The sequence below is a fragment of the Ascaphus truei genome, chromosome 6, assembly GCF_040206685.1.
Source record: "Ascaphus truei isolate aAscTru1 chromosome 6, aAscTru1.hap1, whole genome shotgun sequence".
In the NCBI taxonomy this organism is placed as follows: domain Eukaryota; kingdom Metazoa; phylum Chordata; class Amphibia; order Anura; family Ascaphidae; genus Ascaphus; species Ascaphus truei.
Genome location: NC_134488.1, coordinates 111,350,595 through 111,374,675, shown reverse-complemented (window position 1 = coordinate 111,374,675; position 24,081 = coordinate 111,350,595). Strand labels below are relative to the sequence as shown.

General features: G+C 44.0%; 1 protein-coding gene across 5 annotated transcripts in view; it reads left to right on the top strand.

Moving 5' to 3' along the window:
- Window positions 1-22,446, top strand: part of LRRC4B (leucine rich repeat containing 4B) — a 316,216-nt gene extending 293,770 nt beyond the window's left edge. For 4 of the 5 annotated variants that reach the window (XM_075605780.1, XM_075605782.1, XM_075605778.1 and 1 more), the window contains exon 2: window positions 19,126-22,446. In XM_075605780.1, the coding sequence (XP_075461895.1) occupies window positions 19,185-21,107 (1,923 nt within the window). In that variant the 5' untranslated portion in view covers window positions 19,126-19,184 and the 3' untranslated portion in view covers window positions 21,108-22,446. Of the gene's footprint in view, window positions 1-13,419; window positions 13,564-19,125 lie in introns of those variants that run through there. The other variant, XM_075605783.1, reaches the window with a different exon arrangement.
- Window positions 22,447-24,081: the final 1,635 nt, after the last annotated feature.

The window sequence follows — 24,081 nt, the reverse complement described above, 5'->3', positions numbered from 1 at the left end:
TTCTAATTTCATTCGATTTTACCTTGACACATGGAACTGGATTTATATTTTGGGAAGGATGGTGACCACCTTCTAATGGTTGAAGCTCTCCATCTCCACCTTCCTAAAAACAAAAAATTCTGTGGATGACAATAGCTGGAATTCTTCAAGTGAGTCTGTTAAAATCCATGTGAACCCGCAGCCTGTAGACTTTATTTTTAAATTCACTTTTAAAATAACTCAGATAATAAGAGACCTTTCTATGTTTTGTTATGTGGTTCTAACCTTTCTTTATGGTGTAGCTCTCTAGAGATTTCTGCCTTTTGATTTTTAGTATAGCAATCTCTAGATATCTTCCCTACGGGGGTATTAAAAGGATAGTGAGGCTTGTCCACTTGAAGAAGCGACTGAAATTCATATGAAATAAGAATGCCAGCGAGGGGCAGACATGCCTTACCTGTAAGAAGACCTATTGGCATTTTGATCAGCTTAGAGAAGACAATGGCAACTGTTTATCAATGTCTCTTGACTGAAAAACTGATGCAAAAAACGCAAGCAGATTTATAAAGCAGACAGAAAGCAGTTATTTTTTACACTAGTTTTTCTTAACTATTTTTTACCACTATATCGTTTACAATAATTTTTTTTTTTTTTCAAGGTTTTGCTATTGAAACCCTCTTGTACTGGAGTGGCTGAAATTGCCTTCAGTTCCAGTCCTCTCTAGCATGGAAAGGATTACAACAGAAACCCGGGTGTTACACATTATTCTCACAAGTAAAAGGGATTAAAACCCCATCCTGCACGGAAGAGTCACCTGCAGGTGATTGCATTTTACTGGGAGCCCAATCAATGGTCGCAGCCCACAGAGAAGCCAATAATTTCTTGACACCCTGTTCTAAGCTTCAATCTGTGGCAGATCATTACCTGCTCTGGTTTCCATGATGTCTCTTGCTCTTTACACTAGATCTCACCCAGTAGACATGAGATGTGCTCTTTGCTCTCCCCATCCTCTCAGTTGCACTCAAGTTAATCTCCTGAAGATAATATTTTCAGTGCATGGATTCCTTCATGCACTATAACTATAACCCTTTGGTGCACTGCACATCATGAGAAAATGTCAGGCATCAGATTCACAACTTCTTTTTATGAGGTCAGAACACGTACAACACTCGTGATGCAAGCTGTGGAGCAGGAATCAGAAATATTGACTGCACAAGCTGGTAGATTCCAGATTCCACTCACACAGTCTGTACCTGAACTATTTGCTTCATGCAGTATGCATTGACAATGCTACTGATCCATAACCTTTACTTTTTGCAATATTACTCAACATACACTATACTCAGAGGCGGAACAAGGGGTGGGGGGGACGAGTGAGTCATAGCCGTGTAGGGGGTGCAGGTTGGATGGGCGTGCGGAGGTGAGCAGTGCAGGAGGGAGCAGAGGCAAGCATGCAGGGGAAGGGTGGGGGAGGAGGGAATGCAGTAGCGGCTGCAGAAGAGGGCCTGGACTGAGCCCGCCCCGGCGGTCCAACTTGGAGGTCAGTCACAACTTCCAGTGTCTGCTGCAAGGATGGACCGCCCTCTCCTCCGCAGGTAGGGACTTGGGGGAGTGAGACTTGTGGAGAGGGAGGGGGGAGTGAGAGAGACATGGGAGAGACACTTATGGAGAGGGGGGAGTGATAGACTTGGGAGGAGTAAGAGAGACTTTGGGGGAGTGAGAAACTTGGGGGAGGAGAGGAGGTGAGAGGGACTTAGGGAGGGGATGGGGGGAAGAGAGAAAAAAAGGGGAAAGGGATGTGTGTGTAGGGGAGAGATAAAATAGGGGGAGAGAGGGAAAGGCAGCAAGCAAAAAAAATGGGTGTAGAGATAGAACATATAACATATAACATATTCACAAATACACTTAAAAATTACAGGATTGTTTTGCCTTTCCCTGCAGGGGAGGGGGTGGGGGGGGCAGTTTGTGGATCTTTCCCCGTGGTGCATAAATATCTAGTTCCTCCTCTGATTATACTGCGTAATAGTTTTGAAATATTTCCAGAAGTTTTGTTGAGGTGTGACCATATTTGAAAATGCAATGATAACACAATACAAACGCACATCCTGGTACAATTCATTAACAGTGTTAATTAATATCTCCTCTTTCTAAATAAGGTTTTTTTTTCCTCGTTTCATCTGACTGCAGCTTACCATCACACATACTGAATTTCAACCTATGTGGGCATCACCTACACATTATCTACTATAATATTTTCATTATACAACAATTGCCTCAAACGTTTCTATGTTGAGTCTCTCTCAAAGGTGGCAAACATTTGGAAAAGCAGAGATGTGAATCCTCAAAAATATGCCTCTTTGGATTTACAGTTAAATCCCATGTTCTGGGAAAGTTTGATGAAGGATCTCTCTAAGTCCGGATGAAGGATCTCTCTAAGTCCTGATGAAGGATCTCTCTAAGTCCTGATGAAGGATCTCTCTATGTCACGGAAGACTCTAAGCTCCACTTATGATAATAGGACTCAGAGGCTTTGCTGACATGGAGAATAAGCTTGAAAGCATATTGAATAGTTTCCATTAAGGGAGAAAACAAAAATACATCATATTATTCACAAATCCAGGACAGACTCTCTGTCAATGGTGTTTGCGGAACCTCTAACTTATAAATCTAATATTTATATAAGTAGTTAGCCAGACGTCAAGATGAAATAATTATGTATTTGTAGTTGGTATAGCAAATTCTATTAAAAAAAAAAAAAATTGTTCACTTTTCAAGCAAGAACATTTTTTACTTTCAAACAGGACAGCCTGTAATGTTATCTGTGGGTGAAGCCTATCCCTCCCCCTGTGCAGTATGCGATTTATGACTTTTGGTGTTAAATGGTCCCTGAATGTTTGTGCTGTAAGAGTGGGTGTGTGTGTATGTGTGTAAATATAGATTTATAATGCGCCCACAGTGTATACACCACTTTACAAAAGGTGGGAGAGTGTATACCAGTGCTGTGGGTAGGTGTTGAAATGTAAGAGGTGTAGCATTACTATTAAAGTGTGTGGATACTATGTAGTGCCTATTGGTATATAGGGATAGAATTACATTGTACATTTGTATGTGTAAAAGACAGCTGTGTGTGCATTCATATAGCGCAGTATTTATAGACATATAGACATGGGCTTTAGCATTCATGGGAAGAGAGTTCTCTTGGGGAGTGGCTCATGAAGCTGCTGTCTCGGTTTAGGCCACGCTAAGTTTCCCGAACAGTTTTATACATTTGTATTCATACAACCGTCTCTCTTTCAGTGTTCTAAGATTACCTTTGAGTATGGCCACCTTCAGATCGTTCATCTTATGGCCAGAGTCAGAGAAATGCTCGCTGACAGGACTGCCTCTTGTTCCTCGTGTGATGCTGTGGCAATGCAGATTAATTCTTTTGTTTAGCCCGTCTCGCCTTACCTATGTAGTAGCAGCCCCCATGGCATTTCTTGCACATGATGAGGTACACGACATTGATGGAGGAACAGGTGAACCTTCCTCTGATTTTGTATTCCCGATTCCTGTGTGGTATTTGTATTGTGCCCGCTGTGTGGAGCATTGTACAGGTTTTGCATCTTGCGTCCTGGCATGGTCTTGTCCCGCATTCAGTTGTATTATTGAATACTTTACTCCTCACCATCATTTCCTTGAGATTATGGGGTTATCTGTACGATAATAAGGGTGTTTCAGGGAAGACCTGTTGCAGTTTTGTATCTTCCTGGAAAATGGGTTGTAGTTCCCTGGCGATCTTGCGTACATTACAGGCTGCCCTGTTTGAAAGTAAAAAATGTTCTTGCTTTATCCACTGTAACATCGCCCAAGAAGAGATCAGTGTATCGCGAAAGCTCGCACAAATAAAAGCAATTTGTTAGCCACAGAATTGTATCGACTATTTATTTGATTATTAAGCTCGGGTAACATGTTACAGATACTTCTATCTCATACAAAAATCTATGAGCAAGTGTACATATAGTGAAAGATTATATAAAAGCCCTGATTCTCTCAAGTCATCTCCAAACTATATATTTTTGTACCCTTGAAACTACCATCTTTATTCTAGTTTTATGGAGCTATAGAGAGAGTTCATCACTAATTTTTTTTCGCAGTTTGGAAAAATCCAGGGTATGGAACAGCATCATGTATAGAAGGAATCCCCTGGAAAGCTATTTAGGTTTTTGTTTGATAATTCTGTCCCCTGCACTGGTTTTTACCCAGTTTTGCATTCAAGAGACTTTAGTAAATAAGACTTCAGAACATAACCCCCTAATTATAGCCTGTGATTGTTATAGGACATGTATAAAAAAAGATGCTAGCTAAAAATTGCAATAATTCCTTCATGTTTACGCATTTTGGGAACAGAAAAATAAGGGTCATTTTGAGGGGATATAGTTGCATTATATTATGATAATGGAAGGGGATAAATTCTTCAGTAAATTCTGCAGTAAATTCTTGTTGAGAAGTGTAGCAACCCATTGTATTGTATATCTTTATCTATAGCGCCATTAATGTACATAGAGCTTCACAGTAGTAATACGCGACAATCATAAATAACAAATAATATAAATAACAGGGCATGGGAATAAGTGCTTCAGATATAAAAGTAACATTTAGGAAGAGGAGTCCCTGCTCCGAGGAGTTTACAATCTAATTGGGAGGTAGGAAGAACGTACAGAGATAGAGGGAGGGCGTTCTGGTAAGTGCGTCTGCAGGGGTCCAAGCTTTATGTATCATGTGTATAGTATTAGCCACTGAGCTACTCATATGCTTCTTTAAGCAAGTGTGTCTTAAGGTTACACTCTTTAATATCCTCCTGGTTTCTTCAACAGTGAAATGGTCAACGGTTTTGAAAAATGGGCAGCCTGCATTGAACTTAACAACAGAAGAGGATCACCCAATTGCTTAGCCAGTTTGCATAGAATCCAATATCAAAGAAGTTAGGGATGGGGATTTAGCCATATTGTCATCAGCGTTTTGATAGCCTCATTGGTCACTTGCTTGAACCCAACACCTGCAGAGTTCTGCCCCCTCTGCCAGAACATCTGTATAAACAAACACTGTTTATGAAAAGTAAGTCCTAATGTGGCCTTTCAGGGATTGCTTGCAATTAACCCTTTTGCTGCCAGAGGGCAGGTTTCCCTGTCAATGTTTCTGTAATCAATTATTGATAACAATAAATGAGAAAAAAAAAATCCAATATAGAATCTATAGACATGTCAACACTGACTGACTTCCAAATTGGAGGTCAGTCACGACTTCCAGTGTCTGCTGCTGCCTCTGCTCCGCAGGTAGGGACTTGGGGGAGTGAGACTTGCGGAGAGGGAGGGGGAGTGAGAGAGACATGGGGAGAGAGAAACTTAGGCTACGGCCGCAGTGTCTGCGCTGCACGCGCGTCTGCCAGGCTGAGTTCCCCGGTCTGCAGCGAGCTGCAGGGGGAAAGACGGGATGGGGGGGGGGGGGCGGTGTGACGGGGCGCGGCCATGACGTCACCCGGCAGGTTCACCCTAATTGGCTGAACCGCCGACGGGGCGTGGCCTAGCGCTCCGTCGCTAGTTCTAATCACAATTTTAATGTCTGCCTGAAAAACGCACCGTGCAGCGGCCCCGGCCCCATTGAGGGGCGGCTCTTGTCCCCGCAGCACCCACCATAGCGGGCGCTGCAGCAGCCTGCAGGGACAAAGCCTTAGGGAGAAGGGGGGGAGTGATAGACTTCGGAGGAGTAAAAGAGACTTTGGGGGAGTGAGAAACTTGGGGGCGAGAGAGGAATTGAGAGGGACTTGGGGAGGTGATGAGGCAGAGAGAATAGGCGGAAGAGAGAAAGAAAGGGGAAAATGCAGAGAGAGAAAAATGCAGAGAGAGAAAAATGGGTGAAGAGATAGAACATACAACATATTCACAAATACACTCACTTAAAAATTACAGGATTGTTTTGCCTTGCCCTGCAAGGGTGGGGTGGGGGGGTGTTGTGCAGTTTGTGGATCTCCCCCCGGGGTGCATAAATACCTAGTTCCTCCTCTGATTATACTCTGTCATAGGTTTAGAATATTTACAGAAGTTATGTTGAGGTGTGACCATATTTGAAAATGCAATGATAACAAAATACAAATGCACACCCTGTCACAATTCATTAACAGTGTTAATTAATATCTCCTCTATCTAAATAAGGTTTTTTTTTCTCTCGTTTCATCTGACTGCAGCTTACCATCACACATACTGCATTTCAACCTATGTGGGCATCACCTACACATTATCTACTATAATATTTTCATTATACAACAATTGCCTCAAACGAAGACTATGTTGAGTCTCTCTCAAAGGTGGCAAACACTTGGAAAAGCAGAGATGTGAATCCTCAAAAATATGCCTCTTTGGCTTTACAGTTGTAACACATTTTGCCCCCCCCCCCCCCAATCGCAGATAAGGTGCATGTGAGGGGAATATATATGTATTACCAGGTGTGGTGCTTTACCTGTCAGGTTCACATGAGGCCTGAACCTCCACCAGTGAGAGCCTGGGGAGTATCCTCTGGAACGATCTTACATAAACAGCGCCTCCACCTGTGTAGGATTCTAAGGGTAGAACTACCCGTAACACAGGACCTGCATATAGTAACCACATACAACGGAGTATATATAACCAGTTTACTATAGGGGCGTATAACAACAATAAAACATACATAAACAATATGACAGTCTCCTTCTATGACACTAATTGGCACAACTACCCGTCATATCGCCGGGCTTTAACCCCACACCGTGTACCAAGAGTCCCACAACTATAGGCGTGATCAATGCCTATGTAAACCGGTATGGTGGTGCACTTTGTGACTTGACTGTACCTGCCGGATGTGTCCACAACCGAGCACGCAGATGCTTGACTTGGAATCCCTTGCTCCAGGAGATGATCCAAGATGCCTCCGCCCCAACGGTGGGTGGCTCCCGCATGGAGCGATCCACCTTAAGAATGTATCTGCCTCTGTTACTGCAGAGGATGCTTCACCTTCACAGCAATGGCCAGGATATTTACGTTTCCCTCACTTGTCTAGGTTCTACAGGACCCTGTCCCTATCTCAGGGGAGTCCCTGCAGCAACCACAAACTGAGAGTGAGTAGGGCCTAGCTGGGACCTAAGAGGAAGACTTCTGGCCTAGTGCAGAAGGCTGAATTCCTCCCTGCACAAACACACCCTCCCCTCTCTGTGTCCCAGCTCCTACTGACTTGCATGGTCTTAGCACAACAATGTATCTTTCTCCAGCAGGAGAATCTTGCAAGCCCTTATGGCTGCTGTGGCATCACCTGAGCTCCAGCCCCTGTGGCTGCTGGGAGTTGTAGTTTCCCATGGGCCTCTTTAGCATTGGGACCGCGTGCGCGAACTGTAATGGCTGCCGCCGCTACTAACTGCGCATATGCGAACTTGGGGATGTCCCTGACTATGGTGCGTCTCTTCTCACTCCCTGTAATGGACAACGCATCACATCTGCACATGCGTGAGCCTAATGCCAAATGCAAGATGGCCACCGTGTCGCTTCTGTGCATGCGCAAGCCTCCGCACATGCGCGGACACAATAAAGATGGCTGCGCCCTGTCACTGATGTCGCCGGGAGCCCCCAGCGACGCGCTCGCCCCTGCAGCATCCCCGACAAACCACGGGGGTCCCCGTTCTCCTGCGGAGGTAAGTGGGGCCAGGGGGAAGCCTGCTACACAGTTAAATCCCATGTTCTGGGAAAGTTTGATGAAGGATCTCTCTATGTCACGGAAGACTCTAAGCTCCACTTATGATAATAGGGCTCAGAGGCTTTGCTGACATGGAGAATAAGCTTGAAAGCATATTGAATAGTGGCCATTAAGGGAGAAAACAAAAATACATCATATTATTCAGAAATCCAGGACAGACTATCTGTCAATGCTGTTTGCAGAACCTCTAACATAAATCTAATATTTATATAAGTAGTTAGCCAGACGTCAAGATGAAATAATTATGTATTTGTAGTTGGTATAGCAAATTCTATTAAAAAAAAAAAAAATTGTTCACTTTTCAAGCAAGAACATTTTTTACTTCCCTCCCCCTGTGCAGTATGCGATTTATGACTTTAGGTATTAAATGTTTGTGCTGAAAGAGTGTGTGTGTGTGTATGTGTGTGGGAATGTGTGCAAATATAAATGTATAAAACACCCACAGGGTATACACCGCTTTACAAAAGGCGGGGGAGTGTATACCAGTGGTGTGGATAGGTGTTGAAATGTAAGAGGGTGTACTGATGCAGCGGCCGTTATTCGAACACTTCACGCGTCATGTACATCGGAAACTCGATTTGAAACCGCGGGATGAATTCCAGCCTTCCCGCACTAAGATGCGAGCGCGGCGAGTGCAGAAAAACGAATTTTAGTGTTCTGGCTATTAAAAACATGAAATTGACACAGTAGCACAGTACTGTACACATTACAATTCAGTACAAAGAAGAAGAAGCAGGCACACGGTCTTACTCTAAAGGAGGTTTAAAATGCCATAAAGACTTTATGGCATATTAAACCTCCTTTTGAGTAAGACCGTGTGCCTGCTTCTTCTCCTTTGTACTGGAACATTTGGGACTACAGGAGCTCCCCAGGACCAGCGCACCGGCAGCTAAGTACCCCACCTCTATTACCCTTGATATTGAGTGCGTGTCTCATCCTCTGTCCACATTACAATTCATCCAGTTTATAGCAAACGAAGAAACAGAATCCATGAAATTCAAACAAAACATCCGCAATAAGAGCGAGTGCCTGGGTGGGGAACAGCAGAGAACTCAAAATCGCCGTGATATGTTCGAATAACGGCCGCTGCATCAATAGCATTACTATTAATGTGTTTGGATACTACGTAGTCCCTATTGGTATATAGGGATAGAATTACATTGTACATATGTATGTGTAAAAGACAACTGTGTGGGCATTCATATAGCGCAGTATTTATAGACATGGGCTTTAGCATTCATGGGAAGAGAGTTCTCTTGCGGAGTAGCTCATGAAGCTGCTGTCTCGGTTTAGGCCACGCTAAGTGTCCCGAACAGTTTTATAAATTTGTATTCATGCAACGTCTCTCTTTCGGTGTTCTAAGATTACCTTTGAGTATGGCCACCTTCAGATTGTTCATCTTATGTCAAGAGTCAGAGAAATGTTCACCGACCGGACTGCCTCTTGTTCCTCGTGTGATGATGTGGCGATGCAGATTCATTCTCTTCTTTAGCCCCTGTCCCGTCTCACCTATGTAGTAGCAGACCCCTGGGTATTTCATGCACATGATAAGGTACACGACATTGCTGGAGGAACAGGTGAACCTTCCTCTGATTTTGTACTCCAGATTCCTGTGTGGTATTTGTATTGTGCCCGCTGTGTGGAGCATTGCGCAGGTTTTGCATCTGGCGTCCTGAAATGGTCTTGTCCCGCATTCAGTTGTATTATTGAATACTTTACTCCTGACCATAATTTCCTTGAGATTATGGGATTATCTGTATGATAATAAGGGTTTTTCAGGGAAGACCTGTTGTAGTCTTGTATCTTCCTGGAGAATGGGTTGTAGTTCCCTGGCGATCTTGGGTACATTACAGGCTGCCCTGTTTGAACGTAAAAATGTTCTTGCTTTATCCATTGTAACATCGCCCAAGAAGAGATCAGTGTATCGCGAAAGCTCGCACAAATATAAGCAATTCGTTAGTCACCGAACTGTATCGACTATTTGTTTGATTATTAAGTTCGGCTAACACGTTACAGATACTTCTACCTCATTCAAAAATCTATGAGCAAGGTACATATAGTGAAAAAGTATATCAAAGCCCTCATTCTCTCAAGTCATCTCCAAATTATATATTGTTGTACCCTTGAGAACTGCAATCTTTATTCTAGTGCTATTTTCTGGAGATACTGTATAGAGAGAGTTCATTACTAATCTTTTTCTGCTGTTTGTGAACATCCAGGGTTTGGAACAGCATCATGTATAGAAGGAATCCCCTGGAAAGCTATTTAGGTTTTTGTTTGATAATTCTGTCCCCTGCACTGGTTTTTACCCAGTTTTGCATTCAAGAGACTTTAGTAAATAAGACTTCAGAACATAACCCCCTAATTATAGCCTGTGATTGTTATAGGACATGTACAAAAAAAAGATGCTATAGTAGCTAAAAATCTCAATAATTCCTTCAACTTTACGCATTTTGGGAAAAAAAGTAATTATTATCATTATATTATGATCACGGAAGGTGATACATTCTGCAGTAAATTCTTGTTGAGAAGTTTAGCAACCCATTACACTCTTTAATATCCTCCTGGTTTCTTCATCAGTGAGATGGTCAAAGGTTTTGAAAAATTGGCAGTCTGCATTGAACTTTACAACAGAAGAGGATCACCCAATTGCTTAGCCAGTTTGCATAGAATCCAATATCAAAGAAGTTAGGGATGGGGATTTAGCCCTATTGTCATCAGCGTTTTGATAGCCTCATTGGTCACTTGATTGAAACCAACACCTGCAGAGTTCTATTGCCTCTACCAGAAGGTCTGCATAAACAAACATTGTTTATGAGAAGTAAGTCCTAATGTGGCCTTTCAGGGATTGCTTGCAATTTGCCGCCAGAGGGCAGGTTTCCCTGTCAATGTTTCTGTAATCAATTATTGATAACAATAAATGAGAAAAAAAAATCAAATATAGAATCTATAGACATGTCAACGCTGACTGATTTGGAGTCAGATTTCAGTGAAGTCACTTTTTGCACTAGGGCCACTTTATGATTCAGGTTGCCCATATTTCACTGATATCTGTCTACTAGCTGATATACCCGGCGTTGCCCGTGATGTAATGTTCTGGCTCCCCCATCCTCCCTCTCAACTCCCTTCCCCCCCTCTTCACAGCTGTTCAGAACTGCGCCCCCCTCCCCCCACTGTTCACAGCTCCGATTCCCCCCCATTCAATGCTTTGTTTCCCCCCACCCCCCGTTCACAGCTCCGTTCCCCCCCCCTTGTTCACAGCTCCGTGCCCCCCATGTGTTTGGCAGCTGAGCTGACTGAGGGGGAAGTGTGTGTCAGTCAGTGAGTGTGTGTCAGTCAGTGAGTGTGTGTCAGTCAGTCAGTGAGTGTGTGTCAGTCAGTCAGTGAGTGTGTGTCAGTCAGTCAGTGAGTGTGTGTCAGTCAGTCAGTGAGTGTGTATCAGTCAGTGAGTGTGTGTCAGTCAGTCAGTGAGTGTGTGTCAGTCAGTCAGTGAGTGTGTGTCAGTCAGTCAGTGAGTGTGTGTCAGTCAGTCAGTGAGTGTGTGTCAGTCAGTCAGTGAGTGTGTGTCAGTCAGTGTGTGTCAGTCAGTTAGTGTGTGTCAGTCAGTCAGTCAGTGAGTGTCTGTGTGAGTGAGTGTGTGTGTCAGTGAGTGAGTGTGTGTGTCAGTCAGTGAGTGTGTGTGTCAGTCAGTGAGTGTGTGTGTCAGTCAGTGAGTGTGTGTGTCAGTCAGTGAGTGTGTGTGTCAGTCAGTGAGTGTGTGTGTCAGTCAGTGAGTGTGTGTGTCAGTCAGTGAGTGTGTGTGTCAGTCAGTCAGTCAGTCAGTGTGTGTCAGTCAGTATGTATTTATGTGTGGGCTTACCCTCCTTCTCTCCTGACTCCCTCCCCACCCTCCTTTTCCTGACTCCCTCTCCCCCCCTCTCTCCTGACTCCCTCTCCCCCCCTCTCTCTCCTGACTCCCTCCCCCCCCCCTGCTGACTGGCGGTGGCGCGCTAGTGTCGGCGGCGAGTGGACAGATGAGGCGCTGCTGAGAGGGGGGATAGTGGTGGTGGGCTCAGAGGCGGCTGCAGTGGTTTTGTCCTTCCCCCTCCCCCCGCATCTGTGTCGGCAGCGGGTGGGGAGTAGGTGAGGCGCTGCTGAGAGAGGGTGGGGGGTGGTGGGGTAAAAGCGGGTGTCGTCGGTGGCGGTGATTCCCCCTCCCCCATGCGGAGCTGTGTTGGCGGCGGGTGGAGAGGTGAGGCGCTGCTGAGAAACGGTGTGGTGGGGGAGAGGCGGCGGCTGGAGGCGGCGGCGGTGGTTCCCCCCCCCTCCGCGCGGTGCTGTGTCGACGGCGACACTACCCGCATGCTGCTGCTGTCCGGGGCCTCGTGGATTCCCTGGGTGGAGGTGAGCTGGGGGTTGATGCGGGTGAGAACCGGCGGGGAGGTGAGCTGGGTGAAGAGAAGTGTGTGTGTGTGTGTCAGTTGGGTGAGGCCGAGGGGGAAGGTGAGCTGCGGGTGAGGAGAAGAGGAGAGTGGCAGTTGGGTGACGTCATAGAGCTACCAATCTGATTGGCCAGAGGCTGAGGACCAATCAGGTTCACCACATCTAGCACCAACCTCACAAAATTCAATTTTATATATATAGATGGAGGTTGACGTCTCTGAATCTTTATTTTAGGCGTATACGTTTTTGCCTTCTGAGCTTACAGTCAGTGGGGGTTATTCATTAAGCTGAGACGACTGCAGTGGGGGGTGCTGTGAGATAGTGCCCAGATTTACACTAATTCAGTTTAATATATAATACATATAATTAATATATGTCGCTGTGTTCTGGCACTGGGTGAAAGAGCTGAAGAAACAAATGTTATATTTTTTTTTTTTTTTTTTTGTCTGTTCTTTTTTTTAAGGGGATTCCTAGATAGAGATCAATAATTGCCTGTTAGGGTGTTTCTGTCTCTTGGACCCATGTGGTGCATTTGAAGGCAAACACTCAAAGCTTGTGGCTGCTTCTCTTATCATCTCTTTTAACCTCAGTGCAGAGCTTCACAGGGACCCCTGTTCTGCAATAATTGGGTCAGTTGGCAGGTATGGTTTGGGGCCATGAACATTTGCTTACTTTATTTGTGGCAAAAGCGATCTCTAAGGGGATTATTCAATATAGTCCATTGCAGCTCTTCTGCGTTTTCTTGCGAAACACCCTATTCACTTCAAGAGGAGATTTTGTTTGATAATATCCTGAACGGCTTATTCTGACAATATTAAATGATTCCTTAAATCAGTGGTGCTCAACTCTAGTCCTCAAGACCCCCCAACAGGTCAGATTTTAAGGATATCCCAGCTTCAGCACAGGTGGCTCAATCAGTGGCTCCAGCCCTAAGTGAAAGCGTTATTTCTCTATTACACCAAAGATGCTAAATGACCAGCAAATGAGAACCAGTAATGGGTCATTAATCGCAGATTTTACCTAGGGAAGGTTGACACATGTGTTCAAATACTTCCAGGATCTTAATACATAGTAATGATATAATACTTCTTAGTATCATTGTTATTAACATTTGTAATTACTTATATTATATTATCATATGCAGGGGTGTAGCTATAGCCCAGGCAGCCCGGGGGCCCGTCTTCTCCCCCCCCCCCCCGCCCCTAGAGACAGGCGGGGGGAGATTGTATGCGGCAGCGGGCCCCCGGCATGAAATGATAAGCCGGTGGAGGAATCAGCACAGCTAGAGCCGGCAGGGGAGGAGCGCCCTCTAGCAGTCTGACCCGGAAGTTTACTGCAGCCAGAGCGCAACTCCAACACTCCTCTACTGGCTGCTCCTCTGATCATCATCTCCTCCCGCCAAAGGTAGGCATGGGAGAGAGAGCTGAGGGGAAGAGAGAGAGAGCTGAGGGAAAGAGAGAGAGAGAGAGAGCTGAGGGGAAGAGAGAGAGAGAGCTGAAGGGAAGAGAGAGAGAGAGAGAGAGAGAGAGAGAGCGCTGAGGGGAAGAGAGAGAGAGAGAGAGAGAAAGCGGAGGGGAAGAGAGAGAGAGAGAGAGAGCTGAGGGGAAGAGAGAGAGAGAGAGCTGAGGGGAAGAGAGAGAGCTGAGGGGCAGAAAGAGAGAGAGAGCCGAGGGGGAGAGAGTGAGCCGAGGGGCAGAGAGAGTGAGCCGAGGGGCAGAGAGAGCAAGCCGAGGGGCAGATCTCTCTGCCCCACAGCTCTCTCTCTTTGCCCCTCAGAGAGCTGAGAGAGAGACATGAGGGGCAGAGAGAGAGAGTTCATGAGGGCAGAGAGAGTGCTGAGGGGCAGAGAGAGAGCTGATAAGGGTGAGACATGGTGATGATGATGAAGGAGAGAGATGGTGATGAGGGGAGAGATGGTGATGAGGGGGAGAGATGGTGATGTTGATGAGGGGGAGAGATGGTGATGGTGATGAGGGTCAGTAATGGTGATGAGGGGTGAGAGATGGTGATGGTGGGGAGAGATGGTGATGAGGGGGAGAGATGATGATGAGGGGGAGAGATGGTGAAGAGGAGGAGGAGGGGGAGATGATGATGAGGAAGGATGATGAGAGAGAGGATCAGTTAGTATTAATGGGGCGCTTATTTTTTTTGTTGCCCGGGGGCCTGAACATGTCTAGCTATCATATGGCACTCTTAAGTGGTTGTAATAAAACAATGTTGAAAGTTCCGTTTTTGAAAACAACAAAATATACTTTATTTAGTCTTTTTTTTAAATCCAGATCACCTGCCTTAATATGGTTTTCAAAATGGTTTAATATGGTTTTCAAAAAATGTTTGTTTACAGTAGCTCAGGAAAAGCTGATACATGTATTACATTTACTAAAATGTAGTCCGATCACTCTCTGAGTTGCATTCTTATTATATGTGCCTTGGCTCAGCAATGCCTATTTATGGGAGGTGTTTTTTTGTTCTGGTAACAAATTAAGGAAGTTATTAAATATTTCCTTAATTATCTCATCATTAAAGGAGCCAATGCGCTCACCCAAAAAAATTGATTTGCCCCTAGGTGGCAAACAGGTGGTCTTCAGATCTGAACCGTGTTTATTTCAGCTCCAGGGACCCCTGCTCCCCGATATACATAACAACCTTGGGTGCTCCCAGTAGCAGCTCCACAGGTTTAATTCACCTGGTCACACGGGCCAATAGGAAGCCCCAAGGGATGACGTTACAGATCCTATTGACCCACGTGACGCAAGAGCTTTAAATACGCCATTTAAATAGCCCCACATAGCCCATCCGGAGCTGCTACTGGCAAACCTATAGAGGTAAGTATCTCTGGAAGCAGGGGGTCCATGGAGCTGAAATGAACACAGTTCAGCTCTAGAGCCCCCCTGCTTTAATCATATATATATATATATATATATAGCAAATGGAAATATACTGTATGCCCATTTGCATGTCTTAGACAGGTCTGTAACCCCGCCTTTCACCATTATCACCCAGCACACAGCACTTCCACTGCAGCAAGGGATTCTGGGAAATGACATGCAAATGAGCACACAGTGCCACTTTTTGCTTCAAAAACCATTTTAAACATGGTTCCCTATAGGCTTAAGCTTGCTGCATGGTCACAGCTTTGAGCACAGCCAGGGTTAAGATGCATAGCCAGAAAACCCACCCACAGACAGCTGTTTCGACCTTAATGGGTCTCATCAGTGTGGGGTTGGTTAACTTGCTATGCAATGAAGCAATGAGGATGGGGTTTACCATACTTAGTTAAGATTATGGCGAGTAAAAAAGTGACAAAAACCCACCACAGCAAAGCATATAGCAAATGGAAACATACTGTATGCTCATTTACATGTCTTAGGCAGGTCTGCAACCCTGTCTTTCACCATTATCACCCAGCACACAGCACTTCCACTGCAGCAAGGGATTCTGGGAAATGACATGCAAATGAGCACACAGTGCCACTTTTTGCTTCAAAAACCATTTTAAACATGGTTCCCTATAGGCTTAAGCTTGCTGCATGGTCACAGCTTTGAGCATATACATACTGTAGTGCCGACAAGTATTCTAATACAAATCTGGGGCAATCACCAACAAGACCCAGGTACATGCTGGGTACATACTGCAACATTTCAGTGACATTTCTGCAGAGACTAATGGCCCATCGGATTAACAGCGGAGGTCCCTGGCAGTCCCATTCAAACTGAATGGGACTGCCAGGGAACCCTGCTGTGTTAATGTCCAAGGCAAGTTTAAGGCAAGTTCTAGAATACTCGTCTGCGCACCTGTATATATATATTTTTTTTTAATCAAAAGGAAAGCAGAATTGCTGCTTTACAAATGGTAACTGTAAAGGTGCAGTGTGGCTGAGAGCTTTAATTTTTTTTTGCAGCTCCCCATCACATGTCACTGTTAGTACTTATAATTACAGACTGTAGACATTAGAAGGTTTGAAGTGGGTACTCTTCACGCTGCTTTCTGCTGCAGTACTGTATGTTTATTTTCAGGGAAGGGATTCTAGTTAGAAAACAAAACAGTTGCCTGAAAAGATGTTCTGTGTGCTGGGGATGGGGCTGCCTTCATGTGACGAAGCCTTTTGAAAAATGCTGCTGATGAAGTGAGTGTGGAATAATGAGGAGGAAATGAAAACGAAGAATCAAATCAGTGCAGTGTTTAGAGGGCTTGTTGTGAAATACGACGCCAGAGACGCCAGAGACTGTTACACATGAAGGAATAAAGCCCAAAGAAATGAGAATGCAGGAAGCCAAAGCATTATGAGGACAATAAATGACTGACCCCTGTCTTCTGTAGCAGCAAATGGGTTAACGGTGGAGTAACCACCGTGCCGCTAAACCCCGCAATGCGGTGGGACCCAATAGCACAAGGGGGGGGCGGGGGGGAGAGAAATGCATGGGGGGAAGTGTGAGGGAGGGAGAGAAATACATGGGGGGAGTGTGGGGGAGGGAGGGAAATACATGGGGGGAGTGTGAGGGAGGGAGATAAATACATGGGGGGAGTGTGGGGGAAGGAGAGAAATACATGGGGGGGAGTGTGAGGGAGGGAGAGAAATACATGGGGGGGAGTGAGGGAGAGAAATACATGGGGGGAGTGTGGGGGAGGGAGAGAAATACATGGGGGGGAGTGAGGGAGAGAAATACATGGGGGGAGTGTGGGGGAGGGAGGGAAATACATGGGGGGAGTGAGGGAGGGAGAGAAATACATGGGGGGAATGAGGGAGGGAGAGAAATACATGGGGGGGAGTGAGGGAGGGAGAGAAATACATAGGGGGGAGTGTGAGGGAGGGAGAGAAATACATGGGGGGGAAGTTTGAGGGAGGGAGATAAATACATGGGGGGAGTGTGGGGGAGGGAGAGAAATACATGGGGGGGAGTGAGGAAGGGAGAGAAATACATGGGGGGGGTGTGGGGGAGGGAGAGAAATACATGGGGGGGGAAGTGTGAGGGAGGGAGAGAAATACATGGGGGGAAGTGTGAGGGAGGGAGAGAAATACATGGGGGAGTGTGAGGGAGGGAGAGAAATACATGGGGGGGGGGAGTGTGAGGGAGGGAGAGAAATACATGGGGGGGAGTGTGAGGGAGGGAGAGAAATACATGGGGGGGAGTGTGGGGGAGGGAGAGAAATACATGGGGGGGAGTGTGAGGGAGGGAGAGAAATACATGGGGGGGGGGTGTGATGGAGGGAGAGAAATACATGGGGGAGAGTGTAAGGGAGGAAGATAAATACATGGGGGGAGTGAGGTTGTGAGAGCAGGGTCTGTGAGAGGGGGGGAGGTGCTCTGATTTTTTTTATTTATTTAGGGGGCCCTTGATAATTTTTTGCGGTGGGGACCAAATAATTTTGTTATGCCACTGTGGGTTTAAAAAACATAAAACAAACTAAAATACTCAAAGATATTCAGCAGCAAGCCCTGTATACTTGTTTATTATTTTATTACTGTAGGGACTAGAAATGTATCGCAATTCTCAGTGGGGTCTCTTTACTACATTTTCCCGGCTGCAAAAGTAGGGAAAACACACAATTGTTCTAGAATTATTAAAGAAAAAGCCCCCATTGCTTTCATTATAATTAATTTACTTTAATAAATATGGTGCTGTTTTATACACTGGTTTTGACCAAGTTTCCAGCCAGGAGATTTGAGTAAATAGTCTCCTGTGAATTATATAGACGAGAGCAGTATGTCTAATTTAAAGCGGGTGAGGAACTCCTCTTAATACTGAATGACATTTTTCTAAGAAGCAGCAGTGTGTGATGTAATTACTTTGGTGATTTTAAGACCACTGCACGTACCTCCATACCTGACGCCTTTCTTGGAATTTACACATATCAAAATGATCATTTAATAATGAAACAGAGCTTGAAGTACCCTAAAAGAGTACAATCTCGCCATTGTATGCACTGCTATTACTAGAAACAGACTCAATGCAATACTGAAAAGCAGACTATAATTAGAATTTTGAAATTCTGATTAATGATAAAATACATTATTGGGAAAAGGTACAATTGTAGATTAATCTGACATGAAGCTTTGTGCAATGGGCTGTTCAAATTGATGTGACTGGTATAATTTACTTAATACTGCAATTCACATTAGTCTTAAATGGAAATGTGTTAGCAAGATGAGTTGCACTTCTAAAGCCAAACTACATTTTGACCTATTCTCCTTTTGTTCTGATAGCCACGGTACATTATAGGGTAAAGGGTATTGCATAAGAGCACTCCCTTTTAGGAACCCTACAGTGCATACTTGCAATTCCAAAAACATATACAGTAGGAAATACAGCCCAAATCCTAGAGAATTAATTTTTCATACATGGCTCTAGTGGAGACTGCGGCAGACTTGGATAAAAATGTATGTAAGACTCAAAGTTTCTGGATAAAAGAGATACTGACAGATGAGCAAAGTGAAAATATTATGGAATGACAGGGGGAGGGAGAAAGAGCAAGAAAATCCTGAAAATGATGGTGATAGGGAGACAAGTATGATGCTTTATCAGAGCTGAACTACAGTATAGCACATTTGAAGCCCTGTTAAGTTAACACATAGCATTTCTGCATTATTGTGCCTCTTTTAATACACGCTTACTCCTAAGTGTTACTTGCCTAATTAGGCAGTGTCACTTCAATATTTTAACCTGCCACCATGCAGTTTTCAGGTCATATAGCACAAATAAACTCACGAGCTTTTGAGAGAATTATCGATTGATAACCTCACTAATCCAAAGCTTTATCATCATGTGAGTATTACAAACTAATGGGTGGAAATCCGGTCATGCGAAATTTGGGTCAAAAAGAGTTAAAGCACATAACACAATTGCTGCATAACATCCTGCTTCCCACTTGAGTACAAGTTGAATGATAGTGCTTGTTTAAGTGTTTTAAACTCCTAATCAATATTCTCACATGTATTTCTGTCTATTTCTCCTTTTCCCCCTTTAGATACTTGTCACTGAAAATAACTTCCTGCAAGAGTTATCACTAAAGTATGAACATTGAAAATGGTTACCCACCGTTGCACCCGCAGGATGCTTGGTCTGAAGATCTTTAGAATGGTTTGGAAGCAAGTTTTACTTATCTCATGGGTAACATCACTAGCCCTGGGTGGTACATCTCCTACTTTCTGCCCGGCAGCCTGTCTCTGCAGCAATCAGGTCAGTCGTGTAGCATGCACCCGCAAGGAACTAGTGGAGGTGCCAGAGAGCATCTCTGTCAATACGCGATATCTGAACCTGCAGGAGAATATCATTCAGGTCATTAAGACAGACACTTTCAAGCATCTTCGCCACTTGGAGATCTTGCAGCTCAGCAAAAACCTCATACGTAAGATTGAGGTGGGAGCTTTCAATGGCCTCCCCAACCTGAGCACTTTGGAGCTTTTTGATAACCGCTTGACCACTGTACCTACTCAAGCCTTTGAGTACCTGTCCAAGCTGCGGGAGCTGTGGTTGAGAAATAACCCTATTGAAAGCATCCCCTCCTACGCTTTCAACAGAGTTCCTTCTTTGCGGAGGCTGGACTTGGGGGAACTAAAAAAGTTGGAATACATCTCTGAAGCTGCCTTTGAGGGACTTGTAAACTTAAGATATCTAAACTTAGGGATGTGCAATTTAAAGGATATCCCCAACCTTACAGCCCTGGTGAGGCTGGAAGAACTGGAGCTGTCTGGAAACCGTCTTGAAATGATCCGCCCAGGCTCCTTTCAAGGATTGACCAGTCTAAGAAAGCTCTGGCTGATGCATGCTCATGTTACCATCATAGAACGCAATGCCTTTGATGACTTAAAATCTTTGGAGGAACTGAATCTTTCCCACAACAACTTGATGTCTCTACCCCATGACCTTTTTACACCTCTCCACCGCCTGGAACGGGTACACCTCAACCATAATCCCTGGCGCTGCAACTGTGATGTGTTGTGGTTGAGCTGGTGGTTAAAAGAGACGGTACCCAACAATACAACATGTTGTGCTCGTTGCCATTCGCCTCCAAACTTGAAAACCAGGTATATTGGGGAGCTAGATCAGAGCCATTTCACTTGCTTTGCCCCAGTTATAGTGGAGCCTCCAACTGACCTCAATGTCACTGAGGGCATGGCAGCTGAGCTTAAGTGCCGAACGGGCACATCCATGACTTCTGTTAACTGGTTGACACCAAATGGGACCTTGATGACTCATGGTTCTTACAGGGTCCGTATCTCAGTCCTCCATGATGGCACACTTAATTTTACAAATGTAACGGTACAAGACACAGGCCAGTACACGTGTATGGTCACAAACTCAGCAGGGAATACTACCGCAACTGCAACACTTAATGTCTCTGCTGTTGATCCAGCTACCACTGGTTACACATATTTCACTACTGTGACCGTGGAGACCATGGATTCATCTCAAGAGGAGTTAAAACCCACAGAGAAGGAGCCTGGCCCAACACCGACTGTACGATGGGGAACAACCTATTCTACTACATCACTCACTCCACGTAGTACGCGTTCCACAGAAAAGACCTTCACAATCCCAATCACGGATGTGACGGGGAACATCATGAAGGATCTAGATGATGTAATGAAGACCACCAAGATCATAATTGGCTGCTTTGTGGCCATCACCTTCATGGCAGCTGTTATGCTGATTGCATTCTACAAGCTACGGAAGCAGCACCAGCTTCATAAGCACCATGGGCCAACACGGACTATCGAAATCATTAACGTGGAAGATGAGATTCCTGCTTCTGCCCCAGGAGATAACCACATGGTACTACCAGCTATTGAGCATGACCATCTCAACCACTACACCGCATTTAAGGCCCACTATAACAACAATACAGGTACCCTTAACTGTGCCAAAAACCCAATGCTCAACTCCATCCACGAACCCCTTTTGTTTAAGAGCAGCTCAAAGGAAAATGTGCAAGAGACGCAAATTTAGCCCATCAAACTGACAGTGTGACACGGGCAATTCCAGAGACAAAATCCTTTTCCACGGTTGAAGAAAGAACTACACATACAACCATGTAATACAATGAGCGTCTCTCTGGGTTAACCTTTTACTCAGTATTGCTTTTCCAGTTTCGAAGTCCTCATACAAATAGACAAATCCACTGAAAAACAAAGCACTGACACAAGAATCTTTTGATAATTTCAAAGGGATATTTCACTCTCCGACTACCTGATGTATTACTAAAAAAAAAAAATAATAAAAAAAATGAAAAAAAGAAGCGGAAAAAAAAAATGTCACGAAAAGAAAATGTAAGAAAAAAAAAAAGCTTATTTTGTGGTACAGCTCTTTATGTGTACATTCTATTTCAGATCTATTTTCATCAAGGAAAGGTGTTATGGAACAGGAAAATCAATCAAGGGATTACTGAGGCAGAAAATTGCATTTTTTATTAATAGTATTACTAAGGAGTTTCTGTTGAGTAATTCTGGTCTGTGACAAAGAAGCATTGATAAGCTTTCTTCACTTAGATCAGTATAAAAGAGGTCTTTTTTTTTTTTTTTTTAATCCTTCCATTGCCTGGGGTGCCTGCCATAACATTGCAAAGCAATGCGGTACAGACCCCTTTGACATTGAGGGTGATTTGTAATAGTTTGGGACATTAGAATTGTCGGAACAATGGTAAAATGAAGAAGTACTGTATACAGTGGGGAGGAAATTGTGGGGGGGGGGAGTGTTGCCTCATTGTATCATCCTGCTCCTGGGATTTTCCTTTTTAAGTTTTTTTTTGTTTTTTGTTTTTTAAATAACAAAAATATCATAAAAGGTGTTTACAACCTTTGAGAAAAGAACTTTATTTTCAAAGATACTGTGCCATATAATCCTTTACAAATGTGCCAATTATCTTCAGAACTTTACAGAAAAAGATAACTGTATGGGGGGAAAAAAAAAACGGAAAAAAAATAAAAACGTTTTTACAAAATATTTTAGTTTTTGGGGATGGAGGCACGGAGGACTTTGACATTTTGAAACCTCTGCCACAGGAATATTATGGGCCAGTTATTTTTCTCTGGATTTCTATCTAAAAGTGTAAGGTGTGTGAAATCATGAAATTGATATGAACTTTTCCAGTTTTTTTTTGGTTTTTTTTTGTTGGGTTTTTAGTTGATTTGAATTTTTATTTGGCGATTTTGGATAGGTGGGGAAGGTATTCTTGTGACAGGAGGAAGAGAGATTATAAGACGCCTATGGCCTTCTATCAAGATTGGCCCAAAGGAGGTGACTTCGCCAAGAGTCTACGACAAAAAGAATAATAAAAATATCAAAAAGACGTCCTGTTTGATGAATGATTTTAATGGCTGTTAATGTTCAGATAATAAAAAGGGAGGGTTGACATTTAACCACCATGGGGATTGAAACACATTGTACATGTTGCTGCAATGCACTGTTCTGTTTTGTAATGCATTACAGGACTCTAATTACATTTAGGGAGAAGAATAGTATGGATGGGATGGTATTTAGAGAGAACAATAGTATGGCTGGGATGGTATTTAGGGAAAAGAATAGTATGGATGGGATGGTATTTAGGGGGGAGATTAGTATGGATGGGATGGTATTTAAGGGAAGAATAGTATGGATGGGATGGTATTCAGGCGAAGAATAATTTGGATGGGATGGTATTTAGGGGAAGAATAGTATGGATGGGATGGTATTTAGGGGGAAGATTAGTATGGGTGGGATGGTATTTAGGGGAAGAATAGTATGGCCGGGATGGTATTTAGGGGAAGAGTAGTATGTATGGGATGGTATTTAGAGAGAAGAATAGTATGGATGGGATGGTATTTAGGGAGAAGAATAGTATGGATGGGATGGTATTTAGGGGAAGAATAGTATGGATGGGATGGTATTTAGGGAGAAGAATAGTATGGATGGGATGGTATTTAGGGGAAGAATAGTATGGATGGGATGGTATTTAGGGGAAGAATAGTATGGATGGTATTTAGGGAAAAGAATAGTATGGATGGGATAGTATTTAGGGGGGAGATTAGTATGGATGGGATGGTATTTAGGGGGAAGATTAGTATGGATGGGATGGTATTTAGGGGAAGAATAGTATGGATGGGATGGTATTTAGGGAGAAGAATAGTATGGATGGGGTGGTATTTAGGGGAAGAATAGTATGGATGGGATAGTATTTAGGGGAAGAATAGTATGGATGGTATTTAGGGAAAAGAATAGTATGGATGGGATGGTATTTAGGGAGAAGAATAGTATGGATTGGATGGTATTTAGGGGAAGAATAGTATGGATGGGATGGTATTTAGGGAGAAGAATAGTATGGATGGGATGGTATTTCGGGGAAGAATAGTATGGATGGGATGGTATTTAGGGAGAAGAATAGTATGGATGGGGTGGTATTTAGGGGAAGAATAGTATGGATGGGATAGTATTTAGGGGAAGAATAGTATGGATGGTATTTAGGGAAAAGAATAGTATGGATGGGATGGTATTTAGGGAGAAGAATAGTATGGATTGGATGGTATTTAGGGGAAGAATAGTATGGATGGGATGGTATTTAGGGAGAAGAATAGTATGGATGGGATGGTATTTCGGGGAAGAATAGTATGGATGGGATGGTATTTAGGGAGAAGAATAGTATTGATGGGATGGTATTTAGGGAGAAGAATAGTATGGATGGGGTGGTATTTAGGGAGAAGAATAGTATGGATGGGATGGTATTTAGGGGAAGAATAGTATGGATGGGATGGCATTTAGGGAGAAGAATAGTATGGATGGGATGGTATTTAGGGAGAAGAATAGTATGGATGGCACTTACAGAATACTTATAGAGTGTTCTTATTTTTTTTTTTACCTTGGATGAGTCGGAGTGCTATAGACCAGTGGTGCTCAACTCCAGTCCTCACGACCCCCCCAACAAGTGAGGTATGCAGGATATCCATGCTTC